The sequence below is a fragment of the Labeo rohita genome, chromosome 22 (genome assembly GCF_022985175.1).
Source record: "Labeo rohita strain BAU-BD-2019 chromosome 22, IGBB_LRoh.1.0, whole genome shotgun sequence".
NCBI classification, from domain to species: Eukaryota; Metazoa; Chordata; class Actinopteri; order Cypriniformes; family Cyprinidae; genus Labeo; species Labeo rohita.
The window spans coordinates 28,863,050-28,876,199 of record NC_066890.1 but is presented as its reverse complement, the minus strand read 5'-3'; the positions used below and the strand labels follow the sequence as shown (position 1 = coordinate 28,876,199).

Here is a 13,150-nt window from a genome sequence, read left to right as displayed (position 1 = left end):
GTTTTTAAAAGTAACTTTTTGATTCTTTTAAAAAGTGAAGTTCAGAAAGATACTTTTCTTTGTAAATTATTTCACACCTGTAGATCGATTGCTTTGTTTCGAATTATGTTGCTTTTTATTATTGGTGCAGTTCGCTTTCACACGGCAAAGTTTCTAAACTGACCAAACGTGTTAATACAAGTCACACGCAAGTAAACCGTCCTCTCATTGGTCAAAGTTTCACGGTTTATTTTCCGGGATTCCGCTCAGCTGTCATCATCAACAAGTTTTTTTTGTAGCTCTCGTTATATTATTTTAGAATTTTGAGCAGGAGTCCAGGATTCGTCAGGAAAACATTTTTAAAATGCACCTACAAAGAGAGAAATAAGATGGCATCATAAAATTAAAATTTTGAAAAAAAAAATGTGTCCTACTTTCTTCATGTCACCACTGAAACCATGAATGTTTTAGACCATTGGATGAGACTGATTTTACTACACCCCTACATTTATGATCATGAAATATCCCTGTCCCCCCCTCTCTCATAGCTACAAGGTGCGAGTACATAGATGTCATCATTTTGAGGTAAGCATGTGCAAAAGTCCGAAAAAACTGTGTTACTCTAAAGAACGTCACTACCGAACACAATTTTTCTATAATTATACACTTTTTTGGATGTTATTCTATAACATTCAGTTCTTAAATGTGTACAGACTGTTGCTGATTAGCATCTTTGAGCTAGGTTCAAAAGTAAAATTGTCACTACCGAAACAAAAAGTCACGACTAAAACATTTGGTGGCGTTTTGGGAACGCTTTCGGGAACGCTCAATCCTTTATTTGAAAGAAATACACAAAAATTTGGTATTTTAGTATATTTTAGTAGTGTTTTAGTACTTGAGGTAAAATGGGATGTGGTCGCTACCAAAACATTACTGTCACTAATGAAAATGTGCAATCACTACCAAAACATGGGATGTTTTGTCAGAATTTAAGTATTTTGAGCTATCAGCTAAGATGTCATGAGTTTTTGGTTCATTGTATATTCAAACTAATGAATCCTTAACTTTGAAATCAGCATGATCAAGTTTTTGCCTTTTACAAAGAAAATGTCTTCAGAATACAACAAATCTTATAAATAACACTTGAAATATTGTTAAAAATGTAATTGCTATTGATTCAGTTCAGATGCAAAACCAGCTAAATCCATGTGACGTCTTTCTTTAAAAAATGCAGTTTTATCAGGCTCAGATGTATAGCTTTGTATGTAAGTACCGGTACTTCTGATTGGGCTGAGGCTGGTATTTTAGCGAGTTTGAAGAAAAAGTATTTGATGGACGTATAATATGTGTCAGGAGCATTCATTATCTCATTTTTGACCGAGATGGCTTTTATATATATAGATAGATAGATAGATAGATAGATATAGAATTAGATATATACAATGTTGATGTAAGCAAAATTGTAATATGTCAATATAACCCTTCTTATTAAATGATATATTATTGTGTTTCGGTAGTGACAAATTTGGGGAGAGGACAAATATTCCAAAACTGTCTGAAAATACAATATGAGAAATAATTGCACAATTATTAGAAGTGTGTTCCTTGGATATTATACAATTTGCATACATACACATTTTTTGGAAAAACACTTTTTTTTTTCCAACTCTAAACCAGTTCTGTAGAATTTTTCATTTTCTTTTACAAATGGCAATTTTAATTCTTTACAAAACTACAATTTTAATACAAAAGTATCCCAAAATGCACCTTAAACCTGTCACGCTTGACGTCGTGTGCGGGAACAGATACGCAGGAGAGCGGAGATCCAAACAATGCACTTTTAATAAACAATCCAAAGGAACAGACTCAGGGAAACAACGGGAACCAGCAACCAACGACGAGCAAAACAAACTGAAGACAATCTAATCACCGACAAGACCGTGTGGAACAAACAAACCTTATATACACAGAAACAGGGGAGTGGTCACAAACGAGATAACGAGGGGAAGTACAAATATAGGCAAGACTAAACCAAAAGAAACAAAACCTAAGGGGGGAAACACGGACTAAACCAAATCTCAAAAAGCAAAAGGGGGAACAAATGGAAGAAAGCAAAAAACACTAGAAACAGGAGGGAAAAACACTAGGAAAAACAAGACAAAACAGAACACAATCCTGACATTACCCCCTCCCTAAGGCGCGACTCGCGCCGTAACTATACACAAATGGGTGGGAGGGTGGGCGCCCTGGAGGCTGTGCCAGGCGGACACGGGGGAAGCAGGGTGGTGCCTCCAGGGTGGGTCCAGGGACCATGGCGGGTCTGGGAGTTCAGGGAGCCATGGCCAAGGGTATAGTCCAGGCGGCCATGGTGGGTCTGGGAGTTCCGGGAGCCATGGCCAAGGGTATAGTCCAGGCGGCCATGGCGGGTCTGGGAGTTCCGGGAGCCATGGCCGAGCACACAGTTCATTTGGCCATGGCGGGTCTGGGGATTCAGAGAGCCATGGCCGAGCACACAGTCCTTGTGGCCATGGCGGGTCCGGAGGTTCGGGAAGCCATGGCCGGGTAAACAGTTCAGGAGGCCAAGGCTGAACAGGGGAGTAGCCCCCCCCCAAAATTTTCTTGGGGGAATTTATAGGGAGCGCTGGATGAGGTGCTGACTCAGGAGGGCGAGCTAAAGGAGGAGCCGACTCAGGAGGGCGCGCGCAGGGGGCGCGCAGGAGGGCGCGCAGGAGGGCGCGGAGGAGCCGACTCAGGAGGGCGCGCAGACTCAGGAGGGGCGCGACTCAGGAGGGCGCGCAGACTCAGGAGGGCGCGCAGACTCAGGAGGGCGCGCAGACTCAGGAGGGCGCGCAGACTCAGGAGGGCGCGCAGACTCAGGAGGGCGCGCAGACTCAGGGGCGCAGACTCAGGAGGGCGCGCAGACTCAGGAGGGCGCGCAGACTCAGGAGGGCGCGCAGACTCAGGAGGGCGCGCAGACTCAGGAGGGCGCGCAGACTCAGGAGGGCGCGCAGACTCAGGAGGGCGCGCAGACTCAGGAGGGCGCGCAGACTCAGGAGGGCGCGCAGACTCAGGAGGGCGCGCAGACTCAGGAGGGCGCGCAGACTCAGGAGGGCGCGCAGACTCAGGAGGGCGCGCAGGAGGGCGCGCAGACTCAGGAGGGCGCGCAGACTCAGGAGGGCGCGCAGACTCAGGAGGGCGCGCAGACTCAGGACTCAGGGGCGCGCAGACTCAGGAGGGCGCGCAGACTCAGGAGGGCGCGCAGACTCAGGAGGGCGCGCAGACTCAGGAGGGTTCCAGGGCAACTGCGACAAGGCCTGGGACCTGGGGAGAGCAGGGATAGAGAAGGTGGACAGAAGGAAGGGAGAAGCAGAGAGTCTGTGGGGGAGCGCCGACTCCGAGGGAGGATCCACAGCAGAAGCAGCCACGTCAGGAGGCATTGGCACGGCTTCTCTAACTGACAGGAGCTCTGGAGCTGACTTGAGACCTGACGGGACCTCTGGAGCAGACTTGAGACCAGACAGGAACTCTGGAGCAGGCCTGAGACCAGGCGGGAGCTGGAGCGGAGCAGGAAACCGCGTTCTGGCCTGGGACCTGGGGAAAGCAGTGATAGAGGAGGAAGACTGAATAGGGGGAGAAGCAGAAAGGTTGTTGAGGGACGCCGCCTCCCTTGGAGGATCTACAGCCGTGGCTGACACCTCTGGGGGCATGGGCGCGGCTTCTCTGGCGGAAGGGGCCTTGGGCCCAGACGGGCTCTCAGTGGCGAACTTGTGAGCCGACGTGACCTCGGGAGCACAGTGTGCCGCCCACACACACCAAATAGCCACCGCCATTAGGGGAAGAGCAACTGCGGATGGCAGGATCTCTGTATTAGGCTCGTGAAGACCCGCTGTGGCGTGACTTGACTCAGGAAGTGGAGCGGTGTCTTGGCTTGGCTCGTGGGGAACAGCTGTGATTTGGTTTGACTCAGGAAGTGCCGAAGGAGACGTGGGCTCTGGAGGGAGCTCTTGAGGAGCGGGCTCTGGACGGCGCTCTTGAGGAGCGGGCTCTGGACGGCTGGACGACCCCAACGGAGACTCTGGAGGGCTGGGCGTCTCCAGCGGAGACACTGGATGAGCAGGCTCTGTACGAGCGGTCGCTTGAGGGCGCTCTGGCGGGTCCGTGAGCTCGGGTGCGGCAGCCATCTTGGCCGGGGGCTCAGGCTTGGCGGCCATCTTGGCCGGGGGCTCAGGCTTGGCGGCCATCTTGGCCGGGGGCTCAGGCTTGGCGGCCATCTTGGCCGGGGGCTCAGGCTTGGCGGCCATCTTGGCCGGGGCTCAGGCTTGGCGGCCATCTTGGCCGGGGGCTCAGGCTTGGCGGCCATCTTGGCCGGGGGCTCAGGCTTGGCGGCCATCTTGGCGGGCGCAGGCTTGGCGGCCCTCTTGGCGGGGGCCATCTTGGCGGCCATCTTGGGAGACTCTGGCGTGGCTGCCATCTTGGCCGGGGATTCAGGCTTGGTGACCATTTTGGCCGGGAACTCAGGAACGGAGGCCATCTTGGCCGGGGATTCAGGCTTGGCAGCCATCTTGGCCGGAGACTCTGGCGTGGCAGCCAGCCATCTGGCGTGGCGGCAGACATCTTGCGTGCAGACTCTGGCGTGGCGGCAGCCATCTTGCGTGCAGACTCTGGCGTGGCGGCAGCCATCTTGCGTGCAGACTCTGGCGTGGCGGCAGCCATCTTGCGTGCCGACTCTGGCGTGGCGGCAGCCATCTTGCGTGCCATGGGCGGTGTCCGAGTGCTCGCCGCGGGTTCCATGGTGCAAGCAGGGGTGGACACTCGGATCGTCGCTGCCCATGCTGACATTAGCGGGGGTCCAGCACACTGGCCACCACGGTTGGCCATGACCTTGGAGGGCTGGCCGCGATCTCCGGACTGACGATGAGAGAGGAGGGAGTATGAACAGGAGGAAGCGCAGGAAGACCAGAGGGAGCGGACCGGTTGGGACGGCATGTGGAGGAAGCCGGTTGATGGTGGGCTGGAGCGGCAACGTGTTCTCTAATGGGGGAAAGATTGGAATCTTTCACATCCACGTAAAAATCGGAATGACAGAGGGTGAGGACCTGGTTGATAAATTCAGCAACCGGTTTATAGCGATCCTCATAGGGTATGGAACTGAGCAACTGGGAATCATTTAGCCCCATTAGAAAACACGTATTAACCATGGCATCGCTCCAACTCACCAGATGACAAACATCCAAGAATTCCTCCACATAACGTTCCACCGGGCCTCATCCCCCGCCGAATACTCATAATCCTCCTCTCGGCATCCATGTTGTAATGTGGTCGGTGATTCTGTCACGCTTGACGTCGTGTGCGGGAACAGATACGCAGGAGAGCGGAGATCCAAACAATGCACTTTTAATAAACAATCCAAAGGAACAGACTCAGGGAAACAACGGGAACCAGCAACCAACGACGAGCAAAACAAACTGAAGACAATCTAATCACCGACAAGACCGTGTGGAACAAACAAACCTTATATACACAGAAACAGGGGAGTGGTCACAAACGAGATAACGAGGGGAAGTACAAATATAGGCAAGACTAAACCAAAAGAAACAAAACCTAAGGGGGGGAAACACGGACTAAACCAAATCTCAAAAAGCAAAAGGGGGAACAAATGGAAGAAAGCAAAAAACACTAGAAACAGGAGGGAAAAACACTAGGAAAAACAAGACAAAACAGAACACAATCCTGACAAAACCTTAATTGTTCGAGAATAAACAATGTATGCTGAGATGAAATGAAAAAAGGCAGTCGACTTTATATAAGATATTCATACTATCATACAAAACTATATATGTATATATATATATATATATATAGTTGATGAATTTACTGTTTTAAAGAAAAAAATATTATAGGTTTGCATGTACAACAACAGTTTGTAATTTAAAACAAACAAACAAAAAACATTCAGACATTATCACATTTTTATGGCCTAAATGAAACTTTTAAGCACTTTGTTTTAATAGATGCTCAGAGAAAAGCTGAAACGGTTCTCAATCACTCCTAGAGGTCAAAGGTCAAATGATACCATTCAAAACTTTGGGTTTGTAACCTTTGTTAATGTTTTTGAAAGAAATTGTTTATGCTCACCTGCATTTATTTGATCAAAAATACAGAAAAAAATCCCACAAAATTGTTAAATATTAGTACATTTTTAAATAACGTTTCTATTTGAATATATTTTTAAATGTAATTTATTCCTGTAATTCAAAGCTGAATTTTCAGCATCATTACTCCAGTCTTAAGTGTCCTTTACAAATCATTCTAATAGGCTAATTTGCTGCTTAAGAAACAGTTCTTTTTTTATAAAAAAAATAAAGATTTATTTTTTGGCTTTTTTTTGCCTTTATTAGAATAGGAAAGATCATAGCTGATAGGAAAAGGTCCTCGAACTGGGTTTTTAACTCGGACGCCCGTAGTGCAATGGCGCTGTATGTCTGTGCGCTGCCCACAAAGCTATTGGTGCCGACAAGAAACATTTTTGATTATTATTAATGATTTAAAAAAAAAACGTTACGCTATACATTTTCTTTAGGATTTTTTGATGAATGGAAAGTTGAAACAACATTTAATTGAAGCTTAAATCATTTGTAATATTATAAATGTCTTACCTGTTGCTGAAAAGTGTTAATTTATTTAAAAATTCCCAGCCTTTTAAAATGTTATACATAAATGTCTATATAAACTACAAACTGGCATTACCTTTCATTGAATTCATCATATAAACATCTATAATGAATGCCTTCCTTGCAAGACGGCTCAGATCTTGCTTGAAGAAGTCAAAGTCTCACATCAACATTTTCTTAGGCCTTTCTATTCATCCTCATCACCCTAAACAACCATTTGCCTACGATACTAAATACGCCAATGAACAAAAGGCGCACAGATAACGTCAAAACATCAGCGCTCCAAAAACCCAACATCTAATGTAAAATATCAGCAAAATTTGTTTTCTGGGAAGTGAGTAGGTGGATATGAATGAGGTTTGTGGGGTATACCCCGGTCTGCTGCTCTGCAGTCGTCGCTTTGGTTTCTGTTCCGACGAACGACTCAAAAATGGGAGAGGGGCTAGTTAAAATGAGGTCGTTGTGAGGAGAAAACACTGACGACTCAGAGGCAGGAAGTGGTTTGAATTCACTTGAGAAAGAAACAGGGGGTGAGACTGGAGTTACTGTACAGACAAACAGCGCAGCTGAACTGTATGCAAAGGTGAGGCCTGACAGTTCAAACTTCAATGTGCGCCGGCTGCGGTGAGTGTTCATCCTCATTCACATGCTGCATGCTTGAAAAATGTGCTGTTTTATGTATAAGTACATTAGGATCGATTACCTGGTTAAGCTCGAAGTGCATGTGCGCGTGTGAATGCGCGCTCCGCGTGAGGGGGCTGTGTGCGGTAAACAAAACAGTACATCTGAACTACAGGTTATGTCCCACGTTAAAACATTTCAGTTCTGTGGAGCTTTGAGGTGGCGTTATGAGTCACGAAGTATAAGAAGACAAAAAAAAAAAAAAATCACAGAGGGATCCAACAGCTATTCGATGAGTCACCGGTAAACACCAACAGGTATGCCACCTCGCCAACATTCTTCGCGACCACTAAGACCCCAAGCCTGAGATATGATCCAACACCTGTTAAACACTCCATTTTGTGCTTTTTAGCGAACGATACATGGCCCATTTTCATCTTGAAAACAGTCTTCAAATGTCAAATGCGGCTAATTTGTCAAACCAGAGTTTTGAAACCACAAGTGACGCACTGCATTACTGATAAACTCTTGTAAATGAGGTGAAGGCTGCAATAATGCATCAATATCGCATTCATTAGATCTTATTTTTCCTGCATTATGCATTTAATATTCAAGATTTGTACTTATTCATGCTCGGCAGTAAGTTAAACTACACACCTGCATTAGGTTTCACAGCGACACAGATTTAGTCATAACCTAGAACACGAAAACCATTTCTGCGGAAATTTGGAAGGACAGTCCCAGATGACATAAGTAAACTCTGCAAAAACACACAATTGAGAGTTGGTTTTATGATCTTAACCATTAGCAGCTTCAGAGTTCACTGAGCTTCAACTTCTTATAATTGGTCTATTGGTATTAGTCCTTTCTTTAGAATTCGGTTTCCTAGGAAATGATGAATAATCATGAGAAATTGTTGTTGTTTTGTGTGTGTGTGTGTTTTACCTATTATAATCATAGTTTAGTAGCAGAATATAATACATAAAACACATAATAATAAACACATGCCCTTATTAGCATACGCCACTTGAATTATGGCAGAAATAACCGCCCATTATGTATATTAACCTCAACGTGAACATGTCTAATTAATGTGGTAGTTTTGGTTGAAGTGTGGGACTCTTACTACACACTGCATCCACAACATTAAAATAAATTTATAAAATAAATTCTATAAAAAATGAAATATTTTAATATAATGGTGCATGGGATGTGAAATTCAATAAACAAAAAAATTGTAAAATTAGATCTTAATTGAAGTGCTTAAGTGAACAGAACGGAACGGAAAGCAAAGCGTAAACACAACTGAAAACAAAACACAAGATGCTGAATACACCAGCAATAATTTCTTTTATTCATTCTTTTAAAAGTAGAACAAACAAAAAAGTGAGTCATAACTCAAACCACTCGTTTGAGATACTTGCTTGCAAGTCTCCGCCTCCATATCTAAGGAAGGAAGATGTGGTCCTCACCTACTACAAGCTTCTTTCATGCAATATGTGCATATGACATGTGCCACCTTGACTGCCATTGGTTGACAGAGCGTGTCTTTGTATGTTTTCAGCCAAAGAGTTTTAGTTTTAAGCTGATGTCCTTTAATTCGTCTATACATTCTAGCATCATTCCTGTGACAGCACCGAAAGGTAAGGCAAAGCAGTTTTTTTTGCAACGGTTGTCCTCAGTTAGGACTTCGCACTTAGTACTATTCTGTATGTGGATTTAAAAATATTAAATTTACTAAATAACTTACATGCAAATCATGTAGTAGTTTAACTCTGGATTGACATATCTGGATTGTTGCAAGAAGCTGAGGCAGTTTTCATAGTCGTCAGTCATATTGCCTAAAGTGTCACAAAACAAACTCACCACTTGATATTCTGTAAATTTTGCAGATATGCAGTAGCTTCATATGACCTACAAATTGTCTAGCTTTTAGGAAATGAAGAACGTAGATATTTTTTGTGGTTGACCTCTCAAAAATCTTATCAAATGTTGTATGCATTAGATCCAATCAAACCTAAAATTGAACACGTCGAATTTCTCGCAAACTATAGCATCATACTTTTAAAATTAGACTTTGCCCAGTATGTTTCCTTGTTAGACTGACAAACTTCTCATGTTTATTTTTACTCTCATTCTGACAGGAAACTGCAGTTTGAATGCTAATAAGTCATAATGAATTTAAGTTGCATTTAATAGTGCAGGCGTACTCTTACACAGAAGCTTTTGCTTCATTCTTCTTAAATGTTACCTTTAAACTCTTAAAAATAAAGGTGCTTTAAAAGGTGCTCTTCATGGAGATGCCATAGAAAAATTATTTTTTGGTTCCACAAAGAACCACTTATCTTTTTATAATCTGAAGAACCTTCTTTAGCCACAAAGAATCTTTTGTGAAACAGATGTTAAAGGTTCTTTATGGAACCATAGACAAAAAGGTTCTTCCATGGCTAAGAGTGTAGAGCAAAACCAACAATTACGTGCAGTTCTCAAGCGTTAAAGTATTGATTTGACTCTTGGACCTATGATCATCAAGGCCTTTATCTTTCCAGAACAATGAGCAACATAAGAAGTCCCGAGCATCTAGCAGACGCTTGTCTTCCCTCCTCCACAGGCGAGATCTTGCCAAGCAAAGACGATCCTGGAAGTCTAAGGCGGCTTCTGCCACTCACAGGCTCATCCGTACTGGCACATCGACTCTTCCACCTTCAGTCATACCGCAACCCGCTCATACCCAACCGACGACGTAAACGCGAGATGACTCCTGCTGAAAAAAAGGACGCGTCGTATTGGGTGAAGCGGAAGAAGAACAACGAGGCCGCCAAGCGTTCAAGAGAGAAGCGACGACTCAATGACTTCATGTTGGAGGGACAACTTCTGGCTCTGAGCGAGGAGAACGCCCAGCTCAGAGCCGAGGTGTTGAGTTTGCAGTATCACATGGGGATTGGACGAGGTCTGGATGTCAATCATCCCATAGTGCCCTTACACTATCCTGTTGCATCCCGTCTCAAGCCTTCCCTGTGGGGTTTGCCTACCGGTTCTGCTGCAGAAGCTCCAGAGCTCTACCACTCTTGGCAAGGCTCATCTCCATTCATCTCGCCCCTGCGGGTGCCTCCTAAAAGCGCCAACCTGCCTTCACAGATTAGCCATTTGGACAACAATGCTGACCCAGTAGACACAGAGACAGCATCACACCCACAGGTCTCTTCCAGCAACGACCCACCAAGCCACCCACAACTGTTTCCGGCCCAAAGAGCATCTGCAGCCTCACCACCCCCCACTCAGCTGCTGCCTGGGTTGAGCCACTTAGCCACCCAGCACAGCAACCAGATGCTACCTTGGGGGTCGTCGTCTTTGCGTCCATCTCCTCTTCATCCTAACTGGCCGCTGTCCCTCCCTCTGTCGCTGCGAGACGCAGACGGATCTCGTAATGGCGTAAGGTCCCTCTGGAACTTCAACAGCAGGTACAGCATGCTGTCTGCTGAGATCTCAGGACAGCTCAAAAGAATCTTTTGCTCAGAGAACTCTTAATCAGCAGCAACACTGCCTCAACAATTTTTCCTTGTGATAACCTGCTTAAAGGGATCATTCAGCCAAAAATGGACTGTATTTGTCTACTCACCCTTGTGTCGCTCCAAATGTTTGACTTTTGTTCATCTGTAGGGCATGCATTTGAATAATGTCAGTTTTTTAAAAGTCACTGTTGGTTTTGGACCCCACTGACTTTCATTGAAAAACGATTGATCAAACATCTAATGCTGTGTTTTGATGAAGAAAGAAAGTACTTAGGGAACCACTTGGGCGAACTGTTTTTGTTTGTTTGTTTGTTTGTTTGTTTTTTAAGGCATTAGCTGTGCTTAATGTAGTCATGTGCAAGGCAGTCTCAACATACAACCTAGCAAGTGCTAGATAAACCAAAACGTGGATAATATGATTTTGGCCAATTGTAATAAAAGTAGTTCATTTTACTCTCATTTGCCTTCTTTGCTTATTGCATATAAATCTGATCAAGGTTTGTGAATCTACACAAGCACTTTTGCATTGATGTAATGGAAATTATTATTAGTATTCACTGTGCTTGTGTGAAATACTAGTTCTAACCGGTTACAACATCAAAAACAAACCTTTCACCAAAGCCGTAATGTTTTCGTAATGTTCCACGTAAAGGAAAAACAGACAAAAAATTTGTGGCTGCTGCAACACACCAATTAAACAACATGGTTTCAGTTGTTGTGGATTGCTGGACTCCAACTGCTTTGTACTATTTTGTACATAGAAGTTTGCTAGTCATTGTGTAGTTAACTATTCATAAATTATCCCCTATTAATATATGGGGGGTATCTGCACAGTAAATGATTAAATATGAAACATGGTCACAATGAATGTAGTTTCAGGCTGGGGTAAAATTGTCTGATATCTGATTGAACTCAGGCTCGTCAAACCGCATGTTCACACTTCTGGTGTGTGGATGTACATGTACTCGAGTGTGTGAAGTAGAATAAAGACAAATTTAGAGGTGTAAATAGACAAGTCCAGCTCAAAAGTACTGTATAGAATTTCCTTGTAGTATTTTTTTTATTATTATAACGATGGAAGATGATTTAAGAAAAGAAAACAGTCAGTGATATAGATGTTATGTAAAAATATGATCCTCAGATCAATACCCTGACTAAAACTGTTGGAGAACCCCTGGAGCTTCTTCAGAGAACTGGCCTATGTGAAGTAATGCCTAGATGTTCTCCAAAAAGATCTAACGCTACCAATAAACCCCAAATGGTGCTCTAATGTCTTCATTTTGCATTACATATGCTTTAAGATCAACTACAACATTATATTACCGAAAACTAAGCGATCATTTCGTATATGTAAGCTGAGAGAGATCATTCAAAATGTTAGCATTGAAATAACTAGCATTAAACGCCGCTAGCACGGTGAAATTAAGATATAGACAACTATACCTAGTTTAAGATTACGTTCAATAAAGTTTTCACGTAAGTAAGTGTCAACACAGCCGTTAAAAAAATAAAAAATAAACCTCACATAAACACATTAAACACGACCGTTGATGTATAAAAGTGTGAGCATAGCGTCGTCGGTTAAGAAACAAAAAGTGAATCCTTACCTTAAAATAAGTCTTCCATCGTCTACACTAGTTCATAAAGCCTTAAATTTATAATAAGCGTTGCCTATATCATAATTAATCAATATGAAGCTTTATAGAAAATTTGAAAACGTCTGTATTTCCGTGCACTTCCGTATGCGTGACTGCGTTATACCCTCTTGATGGATGAAATTACTTGTTTGTCTGGTTATTTATTTTTTAATAAAAGTGAAGGATAAAGAAACTTATCATGGACTGCATACCTTCTATTAAAGTTCGGAATTAAATGCTGACAGCTATAAGAATAACCAGTAGGGGGCGCGCTGACCTTGATAATAGGTTACACATATAACGTACCCGTCAACCCTCCAAACTAGCCATCTGACAAAAGCTACTGTAAGTGTTGTGTTCTTCTAATTATTGAGGAAATAAGTCTTTGTGTAGGTTATATGTGTGGTAACATCACAAAACAATTGCAAAGCAAACTAGAAAAATAGAATTATTGGAATTATTATGTAGTCACTCATCTGAAAGGAGGAGCTAGCAATGATGTGACAATATTCACGGTTGGTGGGAAAACGTTTTGAACAATGCATATTAATTGACTATTAACATGAATGTTAAAGGAGATTATGGAGGCTGCAGCAGTGGAATTTTTTTTTGCCTATTTTGAAGGTTATCAAGGACAGAATTTTCCTTAAACTTAAATTTAAAGCCTTCATAATTTTAGTTAATGGCCGAAAATGAAGATGAGCAGCAAGGACCCAGTCAAGGGTGAGAG

The 13,150-nt window shown here is 43.6% G+C and overlaps 1 protein-coding gene across 1 annotated transcript; it reads left to right on the top strand.

The window, feature by feature from the left end:
- The first annotated feature begins 7,139 nt into the window (after positions 1-7,139).
- On the top strand, positions 7,140-11,236 carry si:dkey-172o19.2 (uncharacterized). The gene is made up of 2 exons (XM_051094634.1): positions 7,140-7,274; positions 9,821-11,236. Exon 2 carries the CDS (start codon positions 9,825-9,827, stop codon positions 10,797-10,799), a length of 975 nt encoding a protein of 324 aa, XP_050950591.1. The 5' UTR covers positions 7,140-7,274; positions 9,821-9,824; the 3' UTR covers positions 10,800-11,236.
- Positions 11,237-13,150: the final 1,914 nt, after the last annotated feature.

Coding starts and splice junctions, on each gene's coding strand:
- si:dkey-172o19.2 (XM_051094634.1), top strand. CDS start 9,825: ATGAGCAACATAAGAAGTCCCGAGCATCTAGCAGACGCTTGTCTTCCC.